The sequence below is a fragment of the Xenopus laevis genome, chromosome 3S (genome assembly GCF_017654675.1).
Source record: "Xenopus laevis strain J_2021 chromosome 3S, Xenopus_laevis_v10.1, whole genome shotgun sequence".
Classification (NCBI taxonomy): Eukaryota; Metazoa; Chordata; class Amphibia; order Anura; family Pipidae; genus Xenopus; species Xenopus laevis.
Window position 1 is genome coordinate 46,706,337 of NC_054376.1, and position 27,586 is coordinate 46,733,922.

Below are 27,586 nucleotides of genomic sequence, written 5' to 3' on the forward strand. Positions count from 1 at the left end.
TTGGAAAACCCAATAAATCCTCCTGAAATTGCCAGATACAGACAGGGTAGGGCAGAGATGAGAGCTAAACAAGGTGTTGCCAAAACGTGTAAAAGTGCAAACTGACAAATAAAAGCTGATTTGTTGGGTTACAGCACCAGTGCAAATTAAAAAAAAATGCCTGAATAAAATAACCAACTTAACACTTTTGTAGATTTGCCCATTGTTGGTAAATGTGCCCCACTCTGTATTAAAATACTTTAAGTGGCACATGATTAAAAAAAACTGTATCTGAGTAACTTCTCAATGATAGGGCTTCATATAAAGTTGCAAACTTGCTTGTTGTTCTGCTGTACAGTGCTGTGTACATAAGTAGCAAAATAGAAATAAAAATATATATGTGTACATGGGGAAATGGTGCGCGCCGAGGGAAATCCGGCGCTGACTCGTCTGTTTTTCTCCTGCAAAATAAAGTTCTTGCAAAAAGTTGTAGGGCACTCATAATTGTAAAAGAGCATTTATTCCATGTAGGCATTCACATTATATCCAGATTAATATGCCTGGGTGCAGTAAAATTGTTATATTAAATAGTTAACAGGAAACCTCTTTGTGCAGGATTTATATGGAATCATAGTAACGTAAGTCCTGCATGAAGATGTACACTGTTAAGTCCTTTTTTAAAATATCCCCCACATTTACTACTGCCTTTGACTTTTTGAGAGACTCACATTGCCTTTTGTTCCAATCTCCAATAGTCATCTCCAACCCCTACCCCTCATCCCCCAAAACCTAGTTCTTGAAGTTTGAGGTACATGAGTTAAAGGGGACCAGTCACCCTATGAATTAATTCTAAATTCTTTTCTATCACGTTAGTTGAGCAAAATAAACTTTACTTACACTATATTTATTATTTCAATTTTGTTTCCTTCAGTCTTGGAATTACACAATCAAAGTATACAGACAGGAGCCATTTTGTGGACACTGTTATTAAGACAAATTGTGCATCACCCCAAAATCTTGTGGAAGCACCAGAATGGGGGACCTAATGCCCTTGCACAGTGCCCTACATAATTATAGAGCCTGAGGAGGGAAGGGGGAATGTAATGAGTGCAGTGATATGTAGGAACTGCTGAATGGAAAGTAAAAGCAATTGAATGCCCTGCGGGCAGATAATATTTGATTGACAGCTCAGATATTTAAATACCTTTATAACAGGTATGGATGCTTTACCATACCTGAGTAAACAGCTCTAGAAGCTCTCTCTGTTTGTTTAGGATAGCAGCTGCCATATTTTCTTGGTGTGACATCACTTCCTGCCTGAGTTTCCCTGCTCACTCATAGCTCTGGGCTCAGATTACAGCAGGGAGGAGAGGAGGGATGGGGAGAGGAGCAAACTGAGCATGCTCAAGCCCTGCCCTGGAGGTTTAAGCTGAAAACAGGAAGTCTGATACAGAAGTCCATGTGTACACAATAGAAGGAAAGAAATGCAGTGTTTCTTTTGACAGAGGACTCAGAGCAACATTACTTTGTGGGTTTACTGGTATATTTATATAGACCTTTCTGATAAAACGTACTTAATTTTAGCCTTTCCTTCTCCTTTAATGGCGGGAAGGATATCATGAACAAAGTAGCTTTGAAAAAGGGTGGATGAAAAGTAAATGAATTTGAAAGGTTTTAAAGGGTACAAACCACAAAGAACAATGTGGAATGAATTGGAGAGGCAGAAAATAATGAGAGTTATATTTGGTAACACAATATATTTAAAAAGCTGCACACACTGTATAAGGGAGAGTTCACCCCTCAAACTTTGACACAGAGGTTTGTGTGACTTTTGTTATCGTATATGATGTGTGCCTACCATCTAAGGGGGTCTGCACCACCATTACAATAGTGTGTAGATTGTAGACTGTGTGGCTGCTTACATGTGGGGGATACGACTGGGATCATGCCATAATAATTCCAGAGTAACAAGGTGGATAACCTTGGGGATGCACTGAGAATGTCTGTTCTTTATGACTCATGAGACAATAGGACTCATTTACAACCACAGTCGTAGCAGCAGACTCACTAACATGGACACAGTTGGCATTAATATAATTAGTCATTAAAGTTATTTGCTTCCAAATTAACTTCTTACGCTTCCTTATAGTGCACTCAACACCAGTTTGTACATCCTACATCCTGTTCCAAATTGTGCACTAGTGGGCATATTGACACTGGCAAACCTTGGAGCTACAGCTAATTTAAAGATGGTGGTAATTCCAGAGTTCACTCTGTGGCTTGCGTCAATAATCACAGTTTTTTTTCACCTGAAGAATCATGGGAAGATGCCATCATCATGACATGAGTATCAGAAATGGTCAGTCTTCCTTCATATCTAGTATTCTAAGCATGTATTTCTTTATTGTAACTGCTGCTTAAATTAAAATGTATTCATTCTTGGATTACTCTCTTCCAATGTGTCCTCAGCTTCTCGTTTGCCAGTGCCTTTAGTTGTTGTCCCTTTCTAGCTGCTGCTGCTTGTTATCCCGGCTAAAAAAAAGTTAATAAGCTTAACAACATATATGCTTCCTGTGCACACTCTATTCCTACCCAACTAATTCTATATTAGGATGTAGTCTGGATCTACAGTATTTAGAAGTATTTACTATGTATGGTAGCAAACTGTTTATAGAATATTTCCCATCATAGTGACCTATTAAACAAACAATTCTTCATCTATGACTGATTCTGACTCTCTAATAGTAAAACAATATCTTTACTTGATGCTTAACAGGCTAGCGTAATTCCTAATTGATGGTAAAGCATGTTTTTTTAAATGTTTAAATATTTATAGTAGAATTAAGGAATGATGCTTCAAATTACACAAAGACCCACTGACTGGAAAATCCCAGGCCCTAATTAATTCCAAATAATGGATCACAAACTTGTACTTTATTTGATAACTAGCTGCAATCCAAAATGCATTGGATGCAGCTACAGAAAAGTATCACTATCTTAAGTATTAGCTCATTATGTTAATTTTTCTAGATTTTGTTGCATCCATCTGGCTTAATTTTGCTATTTTTTAATTCAATGATAGACATATACTCTGCGTATTCTTTTTAAAATGTAACCAACCAGCTTTCCTTAAATCCCATTATAGTCCTGAACAATCCACACCCTACCCCCCTCTTGTGCAGATGGTATGAAGTCGACTGAGCTTACTGTCAATCACAGGCTAATCTGTGTGTGCGTTACAGAACTGCATGCTAAATTGGAGCATACAGTGTGGATTCATAGACCTTCTGATGTTTTTTAAAATGTTACAGAAAAACTTAATTTGACAGCTGCTAAGAGAAGTTCTTCACTATCTGGCTTAACATGGAGCTGGGATATCCTAGAAGACAAAATCGATGGTATTGGAAAAGGCAATTATAAGGATGAAGTGAAACAAAGATAGGAATCTGATGCACCACAAATCCACATTGACAGAAACTGCTGATTCTAAGAAACACTGGTCTGAAAAGACTGAAAAAGTTATGGATTTTATACATTATGAACACTATTTAGGAGACCATCCATGCTTGTGCTTTAAAGGGAATTTCTATCTGGAGATGAATGCACTTTAATATCTGGAACACTTGTTTCTTGCAGTAACAGCTTTTGTGCAGAATCAATATAAACATCATGCTCTCTACTATTTCTTGGAATATTAGTGCAGCATAAAAAGATCCACATTTAAGAAGAAATAATTCTACCTGCAGAGGTCAGGAATGGGATCTACATATAACATGCTCAGTAATAGCCCCTTATGGATTTATAGTTAGAACAGAAAATCAAAGATAATATCATGATCAGAAGTGGACATTCTACAGACTCCCAGATGACTTGTTATTGATAATGAGGCTGATGGATGAAATGTCTGTTCAGAAAGCCCTAAGAAGAAATAGGCTGTGCAGAGATGTCCTTAATTCTGCTTCTTACCAGGTAAGACTTTAACGTGTGTATATGTATTATCAAATAGCACTGATGTAGCTTCCGCTTTAGCAATGGGAAATACATTTTTCCTTTTGAATTGTATTCAATCATAAAGCATCAAACATATTGGACTGTGTTGTAGCAGTGTGGGAATTAGAGGCAGTGCTCTACAAACAGACAATGAAGTCATTGCTTTCTTTACAATACAGTTTTAGGTATACTATATGATTATGGCACTAATAGCTCAGTCAATTATATTATTGTTTTGTTGTCATAGTGACCCAATTGCTATTTCACATTATTTTATTAAGCTGTGCAAAGGCACTACTTTGGCACCAACCTTATGTTAGCAATGGGGCTTACCTTCACCGATGGGGTGGAGTACTTTTTCCCAGTGCCTAAAAATGAATGTGGGTTAAAATGCCATATTTTATATATTGAACTTATTGCACCAGCCTAAAATTTCAACTACTCAATAGCAGCAATGATCCAGGACGTCATACCTGTCACAAGGGGTCACCATATTGGAAATTGTCTGTGATACTCACATGCTCAGTGGGCTCTGAGCAGCTGTTGAGAAGTGAAGCTTAGGGGTCATCACAAATTATCAAGATGAAAATGAGGTTGGTCTGTAATATAAGCTGGTGCTACAGGGTTGATTATTACATTCTGATGCTAGTTGCACTGGTTTCTGTGCTGCCATGTAGTAATTATCTGTATTAATTACTAATCAGCCTTATATTGTGACATTTATATTCTATTTGTACTGTATATTGTGCAGAAAGAAAAAGGTTAAGGTATCCAGAAGTTTGTCCCTGTAGCCGTTTGTATCCCGCTCTCCAACTGGTGAAAAATTCAAATACTTAAAAAATCTGTGAAACAGCGCTTCACAAGGAAGCTCAGGGAAAGTTCATTTTTTGTGAAACCCACTCCAGCATTCACAATTTCTAGGGGGTCACCATCAGGGCAAAAATTTTCGGTTATTTTGCGCTTATCTGGGAATTCTGTTATCCTTGCTATGCGAGATTCAATCCGGATATGATAAAAACATGCAAAATGGGCACTGTTTTCTGTTTTTTTCCGTTTCCAAGCGTCTCTACCTGATCGGTTGTGTTGGGGGGTTGGGTTTGTTCAAGCGGGCATATTCCCCTCCTCACAGCGTGTTCCTTCTCGGGCGCACCTTGGCTGACGTCACTAGGCCCCGCCTGACGCGTTTCGTCACTATGGACTTCCTCAAAGGCTTTGAGGAAATCCATAGTGACGAAACGCGTCAGGCGGGGCCTAGTGATGTCAAATCAAATATTTATATCATTCATATCTAAACATTCATGATTCAATTTCAATGTACTGTATGTATTCTAGATTTGTAGAATAGAATAGTATCACAATGTCTGAAACGACATCTATCTGGGTATCATAACAAATTTTTACTGCATTCTTACACACAAACCTGTCCATCACAACAAAGGAGACATAATCACAAGGGAATTTGACACACTTAAAGGAGAAGGAAAGGCTAAAATTAAGTAAGCTTTATCAGAAAGGTCTATATAAATACACCAGTAAACCCTCAAAGTAATACTGCTCTGAGTCCTCTGTCAAAAGAAACACCACATTTCTTTCCTTCTATTCTATATACACATGGGCTTCTGTATCAGACTTCCTGTTTTCAGCTTAAACCTCCAGGGCAGGGCTTGAGCATGCTCAGTTTGCTCCTCTCCCACTCCCTCCTCCCCTCTGTGCTGTAATCTGAGCCCAGAGCTATGAGTGAGCAGGGAAACTCAGGCAGGAAGTGATGTCACACCAAGAAAATATGGCAGCTGCTATCCTAAACAAACAGAGAGAGCTTCTAGAGCTGTTTACTCAGGTATGGTAAAGCATTCTACAGAATAAATAGTGTTATAGCTTGCACTATTGTGGCTTATCTATTGGCAATAAACTGGTTTGCTAGCTTTCTTTCTCCTTTAAGTATTACATTTAACATTTAATAACCATAAAAACCTTAATTTATGAATGTGAATGTCAAACCCATATTTGGGATAGATAAATAAATAGATAGTTACCGTAGATATATGGATGGATAGCTAGATAGATTTATAGATAGGAGATTGCTCTCTCCAGACATTGTAAAGTGACCGCACTCAATGGAATATATATATATATATATATTTATATACAGGTATATATATATTTAGCATTTGTTTGTAATATTATAGCATTGCTATATACTCAAAGGGGATTTGCGGCTCTAATCTTAATGTATGTCTCTAACTGCGGGAACATCTAAAATACACTCTTTTTTTATCTAAAAAGGTGTTAATACAAGTGTCACTGTGGTAAGAGCTTCAAAGACTTTATGAGCTCACCCTGAAATACTTTTGAAACCCCAGGTCCCGCACTTGTGTTAAAGCCCGCTTATCACATTTTCTTAAGCTTATTAGGAAAAGCACTCACCAACTATGTAGAGTGGCCCGGGTGCATCGCCGCGAGCCCTTAGCAGGGGTGAGTGAAGAATCGAAGAAAAACCAGCAAGCAGTCCTGGAACCACTCATGTATTAAAATACAGCTTTATTTCAGTAAGTTAAAAGCATACAGTCCTGACGCGTTTCTTATCCAAACGATACGTAGTCATAGGCATGATATGTGCCTATGACTACGTATCGTTTGGATAAGAAACACAGAGATGTAGATGCAAGGTATAGAATACATTTCATGTGTATGAATTAGGTATTCGTACCCAAGGTGTGGGGGAGATGAGGAACCCTAAAATATTATGTTATCAGGTCCACCAACTTCCTGCTACACCACAGGCCATACAGCTTCATGCATATGAGAAATAAACAACCAATTTCCCATAAAGCATATGACTGATAGGCCCTGCTCTTAAGATCCTACAGTTTTGTTTTGCTGGAAAAATTGGTTTATGGTATTGGAGAATCTTTGGCTGATGCACTGAATAATTAATGTATGCATAACAATGAAATACATACTTGCTTAAGATTTCTTTATTCAGGACAAACATGATTTCTGCTTCTTCTAAATCCTAGATATGCTGCTGCTGTGGCCCTGCACCCTGTTCATTCTGTTGTGCCTGCTGTCCCAGTATTAAGGTTTCAACAGGAACCAGGCTCCTGTACACCCTGTTCCACATTCTGGCCTCCACAGTCTGCTGCCTCATGCTCTCCAAGAAAATGTCAGAGGCTTTCAAAGAACACGTGAGCAGAACGTTTTTTACGGTTTTACAAATGAAGAGTGTATTAAGATGGACGATCCAATCTGAGGGACAGAGCAATTTTTTCAAAAGATAATCAAAAAATGTTTATTGCTGTTGGCTGCTTTTTAAATTATTAAACCTAAATACTATAAGTAAAATGCTGTAAAAAGTTTCTTGAATACCAGACCAGCAGCAATGAATTTTCATGTGATATCTAAGACTAATGCTATTGACGATTAGGTGCCAGAATTCTCTTAAAATGTATCTATATAGGACAAGGCCTGAATCTCACCATAACAAAGAAGCTAGTAGAGATCTTCTACCAGCCTTTATAAGCTATGGACTAACTTAGAAGATATATCATTCAAGTTATGTAATATTCCCATTTCAGCAGGCAGCTTCTGTGATGCTATCAATCATTATGGCTTAGTAACCCCTGTCTTAAGATATACTTTGGATTTCAATACCAATTGGGTAATGGCTGCAAAAGCTATTTGCTTCCATAACTTGTGAAACTATTGTAGCTAAGGGGTCACTTCACATCCACAGGTTAATTCTCAGTATTATAACTGTGTACTGATTTTCTAACAAACTGTGTTCCATTTTTTTTTTATTGTAGTTGCCTTGGTTTTCTTCCATGTGCAAACACCTGCCAGGAGGAAAGGACTGTGACATGTTTGTGGGCTATTCAGCAGTATACCGGGTCTGCTTTGGAACAGCTTCCTTTTATTTCCTTCACTCGGTTTTTCTTATGAATGTGAAGTCCACTCGGGAATTTAGAGCGATGATCAACAATGGGTAAATTTCTATTCAATCAGATAAATGTAAACCTGAGCTGCAAAGTATTTGGTCTACCTAGGAGAAATATTATGTTTTATATTTTGGATACATAAGACAAGTCATATAATAAAGCCTAGGGTTATACAGTATCGGACTGGGGGGGGGTCACGCACCTGCTCCAGAGCCCCCAACCCCCCCTGCCAACTTCCAGGTCAAGGTATATCTATAGAAGGGGTCCCCAAACCTTTTTGACACATGTCCACATTCAAATATAAAAAGAGTTGGAGAGCAACACAAGCATAAAAAAAGTTCATGGAGTTCCAAGTAAGGGCAATAATTGACTTTGATTTGAAGGCCCCTATGTGGACTGGCAGACTACAGGAGGCTCTGTTTGGCAGTACACCTGGTTTTTATGCAACCAAAACTTGCCTCCAAGCAATTGGTGAGCAACATGTTGCTCATGAGCCACTGGTTGGGGATCACTGATCTATAGTAAGTCAAATCAACTGGAATTGCTGTACTTTTTCCTTGAATTTTTCTGAATTGAGAAAGCCAGTCAGATGACTAGTAATTGTAATACACGCCAGGAGATCAAACTCTTCGCTTACCTCCCAGCGCACACTTCCACCTTAGTTGTTCCGACGCTGGAGTTTGACGCCGGGTGTCTTGACTCTGGGCGTCATGACGTCACTAGTCAGCACTAGTTTGAAATCTTTTGGCACCAATTCTTCTATTTTGGCACCAATTCTTTGCCTGTTTTTGACTGCGCCTCTTCTAAATCTTTGCCAGAACCTCGTTTACAGACTTGTTTCTAGCTACGCACTTCCTTGCTGGTTTCCGCAGCAGAAAGCCCGGGGCCCCAAAAGGGCGTCAGTGAACACTGGAGACCACAGGGTTAACCTGTGCGACCGAGTGTACCCATCACTGCGCAAGTTTCGGACAAGGAGAACATTACAGTGAAAAGGCTTCAAGGAAGGAAAAATACAGCAAGTCCAGTTGATTTGATTTATTACTATATGTATATTGACAAGGAATGTTAGACGCAAAGCCATACAGTATTTATAAACTTTATCTCCCAATTGTGGATTGCAGAAGATGAAGATGGCAACATGATGGTGAGTCGAGTGTGGGGCCTGGATAAGTCTGGGTCAGACATAGGTCAATCTGTTGAGTTGCACATCACTACATCAAAAAAGCCAGCTGTCCCAATAAATTTCATAACTGAGTATGATCCTGATGAACTTCTAGGCATGTATAAGGGCTGTGCTTTGTTTTGGGTCTAGCCATGTATAATTGCTCTCCTTGCAATAGTAGGGAGGAAAGGATAACATCATGTGAAAGTAGTATGATTTGTGTTACTTATTTTTTTTAATCTTTTTGTTTAGGTTTTGGTTTTTCAAACTCATAATTTTAGTTGGAATGTGTGCTGCAGCTTTCTTTATACCCAGCGATTATTTCATAAAAGGTAAGTTTATTCTCAAATTAGGTTAGTATGAGATAAAGCAATCATATCAGTAGCTGATAAATACTGTTCTATGAAATGATACATCTGGTTCATAATGGTGGTAAATATTTGAAGTGGAACAATAAGCAAATACTGTTTATGACAAATACCCATTATGTTCATGTATGCCTGATTTGTGCATTTCCTGCAAATGAATGCATTTTATTCATGTTGGTTTAGTTATGTATGTATATTCATAAAGATAAAAAGTACAGGTATAAGATACATTAGCTGGAACATTTGGAACCTAAGGTTTTCTGGAAAAATGGGTTTAATCACAATTTGGATCACCGTACCTTAAAGGGGAACTATTGTGAAAATGAAAATTTAATATAAGCTTTATCAAGTTTATCTTTACTATTCCTCTCTCAGCATCTTTTTCTCTTAATTCTGTCTTCATGCAGCAGTTCGGTATCAGATAATAATTGAACAGTAGATCCAATGTTTCTTATAGTGGGGCTTCCTTTCCTAGTAGATGAATTAGAGCTCACTCAAATAACTGATTCCAGTACAAACAAAATCTAACAAAATAACTGCCTTTTGCGCAAATTCTGCATGTAGAGAGACATGATGTCTGGTGATTTTAATAGATTGAGCTCTAATACATCTTCTTGGCAAAAGGAGCCCCCTATAAGATATATTGGTTCATTCATCTGACTCCCAACTACTGAATGAAGACATAATAAGGAGAAACCCACCATGATTGTTTTGTCTCCATTATCGATTCATACAGATTAGTTATGATCATGCACAAGGTACTGTTTATTTATTACAGAGAAAAAGGAAACAATGTAATTACTTGATTACAATAGAAGATGGCCTTCCTATAATTTGTATATAATTTGGAGCTTTCTGGGAGTTGTTGCCCCCAAAAAGTATGAATATGGGCATATGCCTGCCTAAGGGATTGAGTTATTTTAACATAAGTCTTTAGGGCTCTGAAAGGGTATAGAGTGAGAGTGCCATCTCTATTATGGCCAAGGTCCTAACACTAAAGGGCTGGTATTATTATGTCTAGATTGAGATGGTTGGCAGAAACCATCTTTGGTAGAATGGATGGATTGGTACGAAGTACTGTTTTGTCTGGATGGAACTTTAGCCACAGAGACTTGCATGAAAGGGAAGCTATCTCTGATACTTTACTGGCTAAGGCTATGGCCAGTAAGAAGAAAGTCTTGAAAGTCAGGAATTTCATATCCATGAGTTTGAATGGTGAAGCATGTAGTGCATCTAACACTAAGTTGAGATCCCAAGGAGGGACTGGACTCTTGGTCGTCTGAGGCTGTAGTTTGAACCTTAAGTGAGGCGATGCTCAGCTACATGTCAAAACCGGACTTCAAAAATGTAAGGATTTGTGGTGAATGTCAGACATTCCATGTTATGCTTTGTCCATTGCACTAGGAAAAAAAACAGATTTTATGATAGGCTTTGGCTGTGGAGGGATGCCTTGCTGGGAGCAGGGTGGAAATTACAGCTGGTAGAAATCCCTCTTGTTCCCAAATGTGGAATCCAACAGAAAAGCTGTCAAACTGTCTGTGGATGTTGGGTACCAAGAGAACCCTTGAATCAGGAGGTATGGTTGGAGAGGTAAAAGGAACTGGTGGCCTGCTAGAATAGTGATCACGTCTGCGAACCAAGTCAGTGCAGGCCACGCTGGTGCTACCAGATTTTCGTGAGGGTCTGGTGTAACACTGGAATAGTTGGAAAGGCATAGGCCATCGGGAAGGACCAGATCATAGCACATCTACACCCTCTGCCATTGGGTTCTTGATCATGGAGAATAATCTTTGAAGTTGATGCCATGACATCTACACATGGAGAGCCCTCTCTATCTGTGAGCATCTGGAAGACTGTGTCCTTGAGCTTCCACTCTCCTGGATCCAGTGTGTTGCGGCTGAGGTAGTTCACATGCCAAATTTGAATGCCCTGGATGTTAATGGCCGTAAGGTGGGTAGAGTGCTCTTGGGCCCAGCAGATTATTCTGGAAATCTGTCATTGCTGAGTGCTTCTCATGCCACCTTGCTTGTTGACATAGTCAACATCTGTGCTGTTGGCCAATTGAATATGGACGTGAGCTGTCCTGACGGATGTTGACCATTGTAGAAGGGCATTGAACATGGCTTTTATTTCCAGGATGTTTATGTGAAGCCATTGTTCTTTGTTTCTGAGGATTCCAGAGACCATGACAAATGTGATGCTGCCAGGCTGCTCTCCAACCCTTCAGACACATCTGTGTAGATAACCATCAGGGGTGGTAGTTGCCGCGGCTTGTCCTTGGAGAGGTTGACTTCCCGGGATCACACTGAAGGCTGCTGAACAAAATAAAAGTTGCAGTTGGGAGTCAACCCTCATGCCTAGAATGAAAAGAATTTGGTTGGGAAACAGGATGCTCTTTTGGTAGTTAAGTCTATCACCGCAATGGTGATAGTTGCTTCTGTGAAAATCTTTGCTCATTCTCTTGCCTTGAGGAAGGAAGGCTGTCTTCTATCCTGTCACTTCTGATGATCTGTTTGAGCTCAGGTCAAAAGAGTTGCAAAGTGAATAACATCTCTCTTGAGTGCTGAATTAGTCTTCTTTTCCATGGAATGAGCCAGCATCTTCAGACAGTAGTGTGGTGTTTCTAGATAGGCAAACAATTGTGGAGTCCACTCTTGGAGATTTATGCCAAATCTGCTTATATTCGTCAGCTACAGGGTATCTGGAGTAAAACTTTTGTGGGTTAGTATTATGCTTGTCTGGATTGGACCAGTCATCAGAGATGATCTAAGTAACAGCTCTGGTAGTGTGGAAGGATCTGGTTCTTTTGTGGTGTTACACAGAACTTTATCTACCTTAGAAACAGGAAAATGTGTCTCTTTAATTTCTAAAGTATTACAAAGGTGTTTTAGCAGTAATTTGATCTCATCAGGCTGCTTTGAAGAAGTATACTCATCTGATATAGAAGCATCTGAATCAGATAAGTAATGGTTTTATAAATCGGAATCCGAACCTGCCTCTGATTCAGAGTCGTTTGCTTGTATAGTTTAATGTTAGGAGCCCTAGGTTTGGTTTTGGACTGTTACAGTTTGTTGCACAGAAGTGAATGTAACCATCCCAAAAACTGTGTAAACTGCTGATTAGTAGAGGCAGGACCTGTAGGTGCAGAAACACCTGGTAGTATAGGTTGTGATTGGAATGGCTGTGGGGAATTAGGTGCTGGACTAGAGGGTCCCTATGAAACCAGAGGGGGTGGCAGGGTCTTGTGTAGTATGCACCATGACTGTGGTGGAAAATGATCTAGACTGTTCTATGTCAGCATCTGATTCTGCAGGGTGGAGTGATTTAACCATTTGGCTAAGTTTGGTGAAGAAGGAGATGCAGTGATCTCCCTCCTGTTAAAACTCTTTTTCTAGTTGGTCTAGAGGACTTTTTCTGGGTCGCATCAGGTTGTGCAGACAAATCTTTAATCAGGTCAAAAAGTGATTTAGACTGTGCCATTCAGGTATGTGTGTCAGTGTAGCCAGAATCTGTGCAATAATACTACAGGTTATAAAATTAATAGAGTAAAGGAGCAGATGTTTAGCTACTGGAGAGAGTGCACATTGTGGAATCCTGGCAGTTACACCTCTCTCTGTGTGAGGAGGATTGTATGAGGTGTCCACCTCCAAGCAGGACAAATAAAAAACTGAGGGTAGAAGGAGACACAGGAAAACAAAGAGCCTAAAAATTCAGTTAAAGTTTGTCTTGCCTCCAGAGACTAGAACTCCAGGCGTCCTGCAGCACCGGACTAGCTAGTGATGTAATAAAAGGTAATAGGGGGAATCTGGACATGCCCCCATCTTCCTATTTATCCATCTATCATATGGGATATGGGGTATATATTTCCCAGGGGCTTGCCATGCCTACCCCTCCCATGCATGCAAATGCTTGTGTGCACATGCATACGCAGTAATGTCACGCAAGTTGAGAAAAAGAGAAAGCGGAGCAGAGGGAGCAAGGGAACTCAGACTAGGAGTAGGCAGAAGACTCTTCAAAAGGTACCTGCCCAGCACCCTTTGTTGCTCCCTACCCCTAGTTCCTGCTCTGATATTTTCTTTAGAGGAAAACTACACCGCCAGAATTAATACTTTAGCAATAGATAGTTTATATAATATTAAGTTTACTTTTTGAATCGCAGTATGGACCTGCTGGCAGCCATCTGTGATGCAGTATTCCTTTTTATTAATTATTGTTCTCTTCAGGACCTCTAGGCTCTCCTACTCATCTTCCAGTTTCTCATTCAAACCACTGCCTAGTTGCTAAGGTAAACTAAACAATAGCAACCATATATCTACAGAAAGAGTTGAGTTGCTGAACAAGAAGCTACATAATTCAAAATTGTAAAATTGTAAATTGTAATTGCAAATTGTGCCAGAATATTACTGTCTACATCATACTAAAATGTATTATAAAGGTACATTACAACTTAACAATGTTGCTACAATACTTTTTAAATGTAGATTTAACATACTGGGCAAGATTTGCTTCTATTCCAAACAAAATAAAAAATGTCTTATTGGTTGGTATGGGTTACAGACCACATACTGCCAATTTTATTAAACGAGACAAGTAAATCTAAGTGACATAAAGGAAAGATTAAGAACAAGTAATTACCATTATAGTTGACAATGGGACTGAGGCCTATAAACTTTTCTTGGCACAATTTGTCTGATTGAAAAAATGAGCAATAAATTGTCCAGTGCAACAACAGTAGCAATAGTGTTATAAATCAATTTGCAGCTAATGGATGTATTGTGTATGAAGCAGTCATGCAACCTAGAAGCATGTTTAAACTTGTCTACAGAAATTAAGTAGTTGTTTTTAATTTATGGCTGGCTGAACCGTTGTATCTCTATTGTTTCTCAAGATGAGAGACCTAAGAGCAAGAGGAGGTGGTGGTATAAGCAAATATTATATGCAATAATTTTGTTCATTAAAAGTGCAAAAACATTGTGGGCTTCTAAGTCAGCTATCAGATAACCTGGAGAGTATGAGAGGAACTAGGACCAGTGCTCTGTTAAGTCAATAAACCAGCAGTCAGACTTGCAGAACTCTTTGATCTTTTCTAAAGGTGTCAGACTACAGTTGAAGTTACCTTGGTCCAAACCTACCACTGCTGGAACTAGGAGTAGGTAGTGTAGGCAGCTACATAGGTAGCAATAAGGAACAAAAAATACTGTATGGTCACTGTATTGGTGGGCGAGGGTGGGTGTGAGTCAGGTCTGGACTGGGAATAATTCCAAGTACACAGAGGCCCAAGCAGCCCCCCCACCAGCCCAATAAATAGTGACTGTCTATGGGAACTTACAGCAGCCCCTCTGGCATTTGCCAGAACCCACAGATTGCCAGTCCAGGCCTGGTGTGAGTGGGAGATGGGACAAGAGGCATTTGTCTTGGAGACTTATACCTCTTGGCCTAGCACTGGGAGCAATTGGATTTCAGTGTAGTAAAGTTCAGAGCAAATAATTCTCAGGCCAACTCTTAGGGGCAGATTTAACTTCGAAATTCGAATAAGAAAACTGAAATTTATTGAAAAATTTGGGTGAATAGGCTCGAATTTGAATCGTACGAATCGAAGTAACATCGTATTTTCTTAAAAAAAATTGATTTTTCAAAGTCCACCAACTGACTCCAAATAGGTTCTAGGAAGTCCCTCATAGGCTAAAACAGCAATTCGGCAGGTTTTAGATGGCGAATGGTCGGTCGAATTTTCAAAGAGACAGTACATGATAAATTCCGATATTCAAATTTTCTAACTTTGTTCAAATTCGAATTTAATTTGGACTATTACCTATTCGATGTACACAAAAAATAGCTCGAAATTCGAATTTTTTTAATTCTAATTTTCACTTCGACCCTTGATAAATCTGCCCCTTAGACAATTCTTAGTTGCTACTGAAATTATGATTGCTATGTATTCAGTAAATAGAAAGACTTCAGTGGAACAAGCAGGAAACAGACCTCCTATAGTGATGGCAACTATATACAGTAAACTGCAAGACTTTTACATGAGAATGTCACTGGGGGGCAGTGGATGTCTGATGGTTCCTCTTTCAGACTGTTATCCAAAAGCATGCAGGACACAGGGAAATAACACAGAACTACAGAGCTACTTCTATTATTCACTGATGTTAGATCTAATTAGGGCTAGATAGAATGATTTGCATTTTGTCGGTACAATAGCACATCTGACTTACAATGAAGTGGTTTAGCACACAGATTTATAAAGCACCAACATATTCCACAGTGCTGTATATATCAAACATATAGATTACACACAAATATGAATACATATAAAATATACTGTAAACTGTACGAGTGATTAAAAGAGTCCTGCGCAATAGATCTTACTTTTGGATCCTGTAGAATAAACCCAAACGTACTTAGAAAGTCAAGCTCAGATTTAGACAAAATATTAGGGGACATACATACAATGCCCAACACAGTGTACAAGGTGTAAAAATCTGTCTGTTTTGGAGCACAGAGACCTGACTTGACCACTTGACACGTATGTGCAGATGACGCTGCGTGGCCTCTGCAGGTGCCTATGAGAGTCGGGGCCCACTGGATTTTCCCGGTGTCCCGTCAGGCCTGTCCAACCCTGCCAAGGTACGAAGTGGCAGGAGTAGCAGCCGCATCAAGGCCCTGTCCTTACTACTTGCCCAAAGGCAGGTGATAAGAACAGGGCTAGCTGGGCCTCCTGAAACATTTTTCATCCAACACAGCACAGAGTACAGCAGACAGGGGCCCAAGTGCTTTCCAAATAAGGGACACTCTCTTGTGCCCCCTAGTGCTCCCCAGGGTCATACATTTCCCCTATTATTTCTAACCAACTCAGGCTCCTGAATGGTGCCAATACAGTAGCGCCACTAGAGGGGGGCGGGCCCTGGTGCGTGACGCGCATCCGGGCCCCGCCCCCTCCGTATGGCCTCATTTGTCTGTGGCGCACGGGCTGCCGGGGGAGCCCTGCGGGGGTGCGGGCCCTGGCCCGCTCGCACCCCCTGCTCCCCCGGTAGTTCCGCCACTGTGCCAATAGATTTGAGAAAATATTATGTCATTCCAGCATTCAAAAGGGTATACCAGTTTAACCTGAAATGGGAAAGTTATTTCAGAGTTGAAAATATGGGGCTAGTTGATTAATGATTGTATTTTTTTACCCGATTGTTAACAATTAACACACCCATCAATTTCTTTTTGTGTGCTGAAGAGATTCTTTTTTTTCATGTTTTTCAAAAACATGAATCCCTGCTTGTGATTTTAATTCAATAATAATTGATTTGGAGGGCTTCGACTGAGTTTTATCACCATGTTGGTAAGAATGGTGTTCGACTGCTCAGAGCTGAACAGAACTGACACATTTATATGCTTTGAGAAACACTCTCCACACTGTCATTCATTTTTTTCCTAACAGGAAAGGGTGTAGGGTATCATCCATTTATCTATCTATCATCTATAGCACTGGGGAGCAATTGGATTTCAGTGTAGTAAAGTTCAGAGCAAATAATTCTCAGGCCGACTCTTAGACAATTCTTAGTTGCTACTGAAACTATGATTGCTCTATCTATCTATCTATCTATCTATCTATCTATCTATCTATCTATCTATCTATCTATCTATCTATCTATCTATCTATCTCTTCAAGCTTCAAGACCACTTTGTAGGCTGTAACCCAGTGCCTTCTTAGGAAAAATAGCAGGGCTGTATGTACATTGGTACTCTGACTTTACCAGTTCAGTAGCTGCTGGGAAAAGGTTATGCTCATAACTAATGGTTTTGCTTCTTGCAGTGTGGCATTATGTCGGCGTATGTGGAGGGTTCTCATTTGTTCTTATGCAGTTGATTCTGATCACAGCTTTCGCTCACACCTGGAACAAAAATTGGTGAGATCTTTTGCACTTATTGCATAAAATTTTTACATTTAATCTCATGAAATGTTCTTGTTAGGTCATTTGGGTTGAAAAAAAAATTCAGTAGCGTCGTTTTTAATTCTTTAACTTTTTCTTTTGTAGCTCTTCAATTTTCGAAAATGAAAACTGTTATATGGTTGCAAGTGTCCCATTTATTGTAGCAACCAGGAAATGGTTTAAATGACAAATTAGAAGAAAAAAATATGTAATTAATCAATATACGTTAGAAAAAATGCATAAACACTATCTGAAATAAATATATATAATATTTTTTTTTTGACAAAAACACCTAATTACACAGACTGAAGGACATCATGATAGTCTGTGATACAGAGACCAGTTCTCCCCCTTCCTTTTGGGTCATAGAGTGATCCACTCCTCCATCAATATAACAATATATTTTACCTGAAAATGAACATTAATCTTATTGCAGAAAATGTTATACTAAGATATAAACAAATTTTGCTTATGTTTATAAAGTTTACTTTTTTGACATTCTACTGTTTAAACTGATACTGCCATGGAAAAAAATGTTTTTTTCAAAACACATCAGCTAATAGTGCTGCTCCAGCAGAATTCTGCACTAAAATCTGTTTCTCTAAAGAGCAAACTGGTTGTTTTTATATTTAATTTTGAAATCTGACATGGAGCTAGACATATTGTCAGTTTCTCAACTGCCCCCAGTCACATGACTTGTGCTCTGATAAACTTCAGTCACTCTTTACTGCTGTACTGCAAGTTGGAGTGATATCACCCGATCCCTTCTCCCCCCCAGCAGTCTAACAACAGAACAATGGGAAGGTAACCAGATAGCAGCTCCCTAACACAAAACAGATCCTTGGTAGATCTAAGAACAATAGTAAAATCCAGGTCCCACTGCGACACATTCAGTTGCATTGAGTAGGAGAAACAACAGCCTGCCAGAAAGCAGTTCCATCTTGAAGTGTTGGCTCTTTCTGATAGCACATGACCAGGCAAAATGACCTGAGATGGCTGCCTACACACCAATATTACAACTTAAAAAAATACATTTGCTGGTTCAGGAATTATAGATTGAATTATTTGCAGTTTAAAGAGTGTAATTTAGAAATAAAAACAACATCATAAAAATCATGGCAGAATCCCTGAAATTTCAAGTCCCAGCTGACCGAATGGGTGAGTGAGGTCTGGCAAGCAGAAAGCAGATTCATTCTGAGGCTGGATTTTACTTTTATATTTTATTACTTCTGTACAGACTCGCTTTATAATCTGTTTATATTCTGTTCTTCCAATCAAAGCATTGCCTGGGTTCTAGGGTAAGGGTAACCATACCAACCATAAAGCAGAACCCAGAGTTAAGTAAGTAGGAAAACATACATATAAATAAGTATTATAATAAACATGTATTTTTAGAGTGCCAACATATTTTGCAGTGCTTTAAAATAAATGTGCTTGTACAAAGAACATAGAATTACATACATAGTAAATACTTAAATCACAAATAGTTAAGAAGAAACACGTTTATCATAGCCTTTGGCTAGGCAGATAATTATGTATATAGAGCAAGCCAGCACAGGAGCAGTTTGACACTTAAATGGAAAAAGAGATGTAGCCTTTCTATAGGATTAAAGTATTTGTGACCATATAGGTGGAAGAGCTCTTGTGTGCAGTAAAGCTCATTAAGAGGTGTTTGCTGTCTATGCCATTAAGCACCTTTTTCCCTTCTTTTTTTTAGGCTGACTGGTGCATCCAAAGATAAGCGCTGGTATTTTGCTGTAGTAGTTGCAACATTGATCTTCTACTCCATAGCTTCAGCGGCCTTCTATTTCCTGTACAACTTCTTCACCCACCCAGCTGGCTGTATGTTGAACAAAGGAATTATAGGCATTAACATCGTCTTATGCATCATCATGTCCTTCATTTCTGTCACCCCTTGTGTACAGATCAGTAAGTCTGGTGGCAGGTTTCTTCCTGTATACTTACCCATGCAATCTCATGTCCCTATTACTTAAACATATGAAAGAAATCATTTGTGGGAAAAAGTTCCCTTGAGAGCTACTGATGTACCATGAGAATGAGTCGTTTTAGCAGCTGTTAATGGTTTCTATATTTTTCAGATTAAGTAATTTGTTACTGAAATAAACTGAAACCGAACCACTCCCTGCAGAATTCTAGGAGCTTCTGATCTATACTGATATCTTGCATTTTTTTAGTATAGAACTAAGAAGAATATTCTGCAAAGAAAGAGAAAGTTATGAGAGATTGAATGCTTTACCTGTATAGATCTATTGGGAGACTGTAATAAAAGTGATAAATTAAAAAATATGTGCAAAGCATATATAATTTGCAAAATATGTAAAGCTTTTTTTTTTTTTGCAAAAATGGGTAAAATGACTTTAGTGACTCATTCGCCATTACACATTTTTAATGTGCCTATTGGAATGTAAAAAAACAGATATGGTTAAATGAATAATTTATATAATAGCTTGGGTTTTGAGTCTTGTTGGAGACAAATAAGTTAAAATTTAAATTTTGACATAAAAACCCATACACAATCGCAACAAAGCACTATTGTGACTTTTCTATTAATGGCTTTTTCTATAATTATATGAATTCTTAAATAGGTTGCCTTCTAACGCATTTTGTTGTGGTGGAAAAAAACAAGAATCTGAGAAAAAAAACTCAATCACACTGACTTCTATAACAACTTGTCAGGTTTTAGGTTGTGAGATTTTAATTTAGAATTTTTGATATCGCTGGCTGCATGATGAACCTTAAAAATTCTCAGTGATAACATTCGATTGTGGTTTTCCTCAATCATTTTTTTTCCTCTGCAAATTATACAAAAAATGATTTTATTTTGGCACCATTTTTTCTAATCTCATGAATAAAACAAATGCGAACTGTTATGAATCAGCCCCCCTCCCCCATGCCTGGATTGTCTGATATATAATGTAAGATTGTTTGTGAAGATTCTCATTCAGGTCATGGTATATCTGTAGTAATAAGTTAAATCAACTGGACTTGCTGTGATTTTCATGAAGACGTTTCACCAGTCATCCAACTGTTTCGGCAATCCACTCTAAATTAAGAAAGCCAGTTGGATGACTGGTGAAGTGTCTTCAAGAAAAACTCAGCAAGTCCAGTTGATTTGACTTATTTCTACGCATATTTAATGTAAGATTCTTCCCCTTATGTTTCCCAGAGCAGCCCCGGTCTGGATTGCTTCAGGCCTCTATCATCAGTTGTTATGTTACTTACCTCACCTTTTCAGCCCTGTCAAGTCGGCCGCCAGAAAGAGGTGAGTAAGGTGTAAATTCTTAGATGTTTGGTTAGCCTGTGAGTCATTATGTTTTCAACTCAAAATGATTAATTTTCCAGACAGAATAAATACTAATGAAAGTGAAGGGAATAATGGAATTCTATGTTTAACAAATATGGTGCCATTTGGTGTCGGCGGTGCCCCAGCATTGATCGTGAAATAAGTTCATCTTTCTTTCTCTACATCCTTTAGAGTGTGGCACATGAGGCTACTGGGGGAGATTAGTCTCCCAGCGCCAATGCCTTCCCGCCGGCTAGAATATAAATCACCATTGGGATGGCACTCGGATCGATTCGTTTTCCGAAGTTGCCTGAAGTTTCCTCCTGAGGCAACTTCGGAAAATGAAGCGTTCCAAGTGCCATCCCACCGGCTATTTACATTCTAGCAGGTGGGAAGATAAGTCGTCCGAATAGGAAGTGGTTTGTCACTGGGCGGGTCTGTGCTCATAACGTGTTTGTGTTTGGTTTTCCTGCAGTGCAGTACAAAGGGGAAAATCTCACAGTGTGTTTCCCAAGCATCAGCAGAGACGGACTGCAAACAGAAGACGCATCTATTGCTATAATTGGTGCAGCTATCATGTATGCTTGTGTTTTGTTTGCATGGTAGGTTGACATTTATTCCTGTAAATAGATAAGCACTCCACATTATTTCCAATCACAGAACATTTTTACTATAAATAATAATTCTGTTTGTTTGTTAAGCTATGTGCAATGCCTGTAGTTTCATGTGTGATTTATTTAATGTGCCTATGCATGGTCATATACCATATCTTGTAGTTCACTGTTTGTTATAGCAACTTCAAATAAGCTTTGTTGTAACTAGCAACTTTCATAAGCACACCCTTGGTTATATTGCCTGCAGCAGGGTTAAAGTATAGTGATATACATGATTTTAGTGTAAAATCTGAAAGTCGCATCTGCTGGGTTATGCTTTTTCACAAGATCTCTGGGCTATGGGCATAGTAACATGAACATTATCCAAATCACTCCACAGATCTGGCTTGTACAGTAGGATGGCATGAAGAATACAATCATAATACACAGGCTGACAAAAGTTTCCAGGCCAATTGGCCCATGTATGGTGCCAGCCAATGGGCCGGAATGACCAATATTTTCTGAAAAATTGGTTTTATGCAGAATAAACATTTATTAGTAATTTTAGTATGTGAGAAACATCATCTTACCAATCAATACTACAAATGATAAAAAACACCCTATGGGTGCAATCATGGTTATCAAGTGACTATTGCTTGGAAATTCTCACTGTCACATTACTGAGAAATAGTCACTTACCAGTTCCCTTAGGAGTGGAAAAGTATCTATAACAGGGATGTTCAATCTGTAGTCTTGTAGCTGTTGCTGCACTACAATTAAAAATGGCTGGGGCTTGAAGTTTAACAGTCGCTGGAAGCTGGCTGGTTTGACCACCCTAATGTATAGCAGATGCTAATTAGCATATTATATTTGTATCTGCGTTTTCTACTGATGGGGTCCCTCTTCCTTTGGGGGACCAGGGACAATTCTCTCTTGCCCTGCTCCAAAATAATTTCTGTCTATGCTCTACACAGTGAATGATTGAACTTCCAAATAAGTGGAATGGAGGTATGGAATAGGCTTTACTGTAATTCATATCCTTCTCAAACAGAAGGAGTTAACTGGAGGCTGGGTTATTTGCCAATTCATGCCATGAGAACACATGAAAATATTTACAGTTATCTTAACTGCAGGGCTGATTGTCAAAAGCTACAGTATAAATAATGGTCACTCCTAAGGATAGCTAAGCCTGGAAAGGAAATGACAGAAAGGGAAGAAACAGAGCAACGAGAAATACATCATCATCATCATCATCATCATTTATTTATATAGCGCTGTCAAGATACGCAGTGCTTTGTGGAATTGTTGCATCTCTGAGCATGCAAATTATCTGTTCTCACTAAGCCAGTCCTGTTTGGAGTTGAGAATATAGAGAGACCAATAACAGGTGCCCACAGAATATGGGTTTGGTGCCACGCACCCACTTAAAAGAGAACCAAACCCTGAAAATGGATATGACTAAAAATGCCATATTTGATATACTGAACTTATTGCACCAGCCTAAAGTTTCAGCTTGTCAATAGCAGCAATGATCCAGGACTTCAAACTTGTCACAGGGGTCACCATCTTGGAAAGTGTCTGTGACACTCACATGCTCAGTGGGCTCTGAGCAGCTGTTGAGAAGCTAAGCTTAGGGGTCGTCACAAATGATCAAGCAGAAAATCAAGTTGGTCTGTAATATAAGCTGATGCTACAGGGCTGATAATTAAATACAGATAATTAATACATGGCAGCACAGAAACCAGTGTAATTAGCATCAGAATTTAATAATCTGTATTAATTACTAATCAGCCTTATATTGTGACATTTCTATTTAATGAGTACTGTATATTGTGAGTGGATCCCTAAGTCCTAAAGCTGGAAATATTTAAACTTGTATATTTTATGTGCCAAGTCATTTACTAGCTAACAGGGTAGAAATGGTATTTGCAAATAGCTGCCTGCCTCCAATAAACATAAGTACAATGCAAATAAAATGTCTCATTTAGTCTTCATATTCAGTTTTAGATTTTTCTTGAAGTACAGTATTTACATTTTTAGTTCTGGCATTATTTTTGCAATTACACAAAATGCAAAGCTTAAATAACACAAATTGGCATGAAGTATAATGGGATAACAGCAATATTATTATGTACAGTATGTAACCCTCATTCCACACATAAGACAGGAGCCCAGCCAAGTTAGGTGTTGGCAGGATTCTAACTTGAACGGGGATGGGATCTGTTATCTGGAAACCCATTATCCAAAAAACTCCATCTCCCATTGACTCCATTTTATCAAAATAATCCAGATTTTTAAAAATGATTTCCTTTTTCTCTGTAATAATAAAACAGTACCTTGTACTTCATCCAAACTAAGATATAATTAATCCTTGTTAGAGGTAAAACCAACCCCAGGTCCCGAGCATTCTGGATAATTATGGCTCATTTCCCAAGCCTCACTGTCACCGTAATGTACTTTGGCTATGTATAGCTAATAATCTCTCATTGAATAGCCTGGGCTGAAATTTCTTAGTGCAGAGGATTCTGGTCACAAATAGGTTTTAGCTGACTCATCCTTGTGTGCCTTTAAACAGTGGGACAATACTTCTAGTCCCATGAGAGCATAGCAATAAGCTACTGCAGCACCAGAAAAAAAGAGCATTCTTTCTGCAATAATTTTCCTTTCTGAGTATTTTTGGTTATTTTACAGCAATGAAGCATCCTACCTGGCAGAGATGTTTGGGCCTATGTGGATGATCAAGGTGTACACTTATGAGTTCAAGGTTAGTGGTTATTAAACTGAATTCAGAAAGGGTCAGTGTTATTCAATCTAATAATTTCAAAGCAAATAGGACACCTCAGAATATCCGAGCTAATATTTACTGGGGTTATTTTCATGCTTTTCTTCTTTGAAAATATGACATGCTTCTGTAGATTAATATTTCTGATACCTTTATGTGTTAATATGGCCCTGCTACTTTCAATTGGATTCCAATAGTAAAAAAAATAAACATGAAGTCATAAACCACACACAGATAAAAATAAACAGAAATGAATATCCTCACACAAGCCCTAAATGATTCCTGCATGCCATCTACATAGATTCATTGAGTGGGTGAGTAAATTTGCAGGACACTGGTTATGTTTGTATGTAAAGGTTTAATGGAATTTGACACAACAGAACCATATTCCTCACATTTTACCTAGCCTTGCTCCTTGAGATTTATACTTTGGTATCAGTAACAGAGAGAGAGAGAGAGAGACGTTGTATGATTTCCATTTTAGTTCACTCATAGTACTCATTCTTTTTATTTGTAGAAAGCTTCATGTTGCTTCTGTTGCTCAGAAGAAGAGGAGGAACGAGGTGAGGAATGCACAGGTGGTCTGTCCTATTTGGACAATTGTCCAAATATACATTGCAAGGCACTCCCACACTGCAAATGGAATATACATTCCCTAGTTCTAAAATGATATTGAAAATTCATCAGGTGCCTGGTAGTCTAGATAAACATTATTCTCACACCACTAGAACAAATATGGGGCCAGTTTTAAGCTAGCCTTCAATTGTTTGCTATAGGGGAGTGCATTAGTTGTTTTTATACTTAACTATTGTACATAATTATTGCTGAACGCTAAGAGGTGTCACAATCCCCTTTGACTTTGTGGGTATATAGGAAACATTTAAATGAATATAAAGCTGATTTCCTTGTGCAGGAGCAGAATGTTAATGTCATTTTACTGCTGAAAGAAAGAGCTTATGCCTTTATAAGACTGAGCTCAACACACAATCAATTCATGCTCAAGGAGACAATGCTGGAAATTCACTTACATTGCTGCTATGAAGTGACCCCAGCAAGCAATCAGTAATTAATTCTGATCAATTTAAAAATAGTAAGAAGATCCTCTACGCAAGCCTGAACATTGGAACACATGCTCTGGGTATTCTCACAGAGGCATCATCATTAGATGTTTCAGCAGAATGGAATACTAACTGTTCTGCCTGTGCTATAGAGTCATCTACCTGTGCTACTAACTGCCCTCACCCTCTCTTACTGTGGGCATATCCTCAAAGTACATACCACTGGTCAGGCCTGAGCAACGGTCAGACGAATAAAACCTTTGCCTAGGTAACAACCCAAGTTGCACCAAGATTTGTGAATGTTGTAGTAGCAATTTCATTGTAATTGCAGGCTGATTGGTTGGATATTGTAGAGAGGATTGGTCAGTGTATGGGTGTATTAGAGCAGTTATCATCAATTGTCAAATTCTTCTTGAAAGATACAGGCACAATTACTACTCCAACATTCCTGTTCCTTTTTGGAATGCTTAGTCCAAACATACAGTATTAAATGACATTTGAATGATAGGGGCTTAAACCTACCCTTCCATTTCTTGTCTGGCAGAAGGACAGAAGAGTGAAGAAATGGAGGATAATAGTGGCGGACAGACAGTGATATATGATGAATGCGAGCGAGTGGTCTACAGTTACTCCTTCTTCCACTTCGTTTTTGTTCTTGCCTCTCTCTATGTGATGATGACGCTTACCAACTGGTTCAGGTGCGCATTCCGGACATTCCCAGGTGCTTAGAGACTCTTCTCTGCTGCAGAGGGAGTCTGTCTAGAAATAACTCTCCCAAGATTTACTGTACTTTTAGATATGAATCAGAAGAGCACTCATACAGGCCCACTGACATTCTCATTCTATATGCGCAGCACTTACAATATAATAACGTCTTCTATTGCTCTGTTGATATTGTCTTGGTCAACGCTCCATGAATTTTAATGGTGGGATTCCTCAGGGGCTTATGTTACTACTGACCAAAAATAGTTCAGTAAGGATGCAGAGGACAAGAGAGACTATTTATACCACCCCTTTGCTGGCCAAGTTGGAGAGATGGCTCCTTTGTAGAACTAGTTTATAAAAGACACAGGGGCATAGCTTTATATTAACAGCTATTCTACTACCATGGGATTGTTTTCTTTTGTGAGAGCAATGAAGTTAAGGAATTAACGTACAAGGTGGGTAATGGCAAATACAGTGGACTCTATGGATGTCTTAACAAAGTAGGAAATAGGTTACTGTTATTGACACACTCTATAGTGTTGCTACAGTAGTTGGTTCAATTCTAATTTTGGAATCAAGGAGGATTTTTGTTGCCTAATGAGGCAAACTAAAGACTGCATCTTACATTGTGACCATGCCTTATGATTAACTCTAACACAGTACTTTATTCTTTTACATGCACTCACTTTTAAGCAGCTATGCATTTCTAGTGTAAATGATAGAGAGTTGGCAAATAGCTGTTGATCTCTGCATAGTCTTGGCCTTAAGATGCTAAATACCATAATAAAAAAAATAAAAAATAAAAAAAAAAAATATATATATATATATATATATATATATATATATATATATGAGACTAGTGATGCTAAAATAAAAAACAAAATAATCAGGAGTTTCTGCTCTATATCTAGAGAAAGTACATTTTTCCAAAAATCATATATACATAAAACTGGTAAGCACTAGCAGAGTTAATATATTAGAGTTCCTGTAGTTGCAGAGAATATGCAAAAAAAAAAAGGTTTGAGAAATACTGTATGTCTCCACACCCCTGATAAAGGGAGTAGCACTTACACAGGAAACACGGCTTGTAGTTATCACAAGTGGGCTAGCAAAGGGGATGAACCGAGAGTAAAATGAATTGGCCGTGCCCCAGATATATAAGGGTGCATTGACTGTTACACTTGTTTTGACATTTCAGCATATGTCTAGTTATCTATAAGTACAAGTCCCACATGGGAGGCCCTAACACCTGAAGTGACAGCCAGAATACAAGAATATGATTCCCTGTTCGCTGTCAAATGCCTACATATATTGTAGGCAGATCCCCATTGTAAAACCACATTTGTGGGACTTTGTGTTAGCCTGAATGTGCTTATAAACACAACATTGTTTGAGTATCACTGTAAGTAATGTTTGTAAACCTTCTGTTTACTCTAGCTATGAAAATTCTACTCTGGAAACAATCTTTACTCATGGCAGCTGGCCCACATTCTGGATCAAGGTGGCATCTTGCTGGACCTGCGTCATCCTTTATTTATGGATACTGCTGGCACCAACTTGCTTTTCTGGGACAGGCCAAAGCCAGAGAAGTGGCTCAACACGTATACTGAGAAGGAGGCAATTGAGGAAAGTGACTGTGTTACAATGATACCTCCCATTGTCTGCAGCTGCTACACAGTCTGTAGATAGGGTTGCTACATTTTTTACAAAAAACATCAACTTTCCTATATTTTTTTCTTTTTATCCTATTAATAACATTGTCATTAAAGGAGAAGGAAAGCTACA

At 38.7% G+C, this 27,586-nt stretch overlaps 1 protein-coding gene across 1 annotated transcript; it reads left to right on the forward strand.

The window, feature by feature from the left end:
- Positions 1 to 3,168: 3,168 nt before the first annotated feature.
- On the forward strand, positions 3,169 to 27,586 carry serinc4.S (serine incorporator 4 S homeolog). Its single transcript, XM_018255351.2, has 12 exons — positions 3,169 to 3,948; positions 6,987 to 7,154; positions 7,773 to 7,951; positions 9,319 to 9,398; positions 17,242 to 17,335; positions 19,077 to 19,288; positions 20,547 to 20,642; positions 21,139 to 21,265; positions 23,948 to 24,020; positions 24,556 to 24,601; positions 25,641 to 25,794; positions 27,239 to 27,586. Exons 1-12 carry the CDS (start codon positions 3,862 to 3,864, stop codon positions 27,447 to 27,449), a joined length of 1,527 nt encoding a protein of 508 aa, XP_018110840.1. The 5' UTR covers positions 3,169 to 3,861; the 3' UTR covers positions 27,450 to 27,586.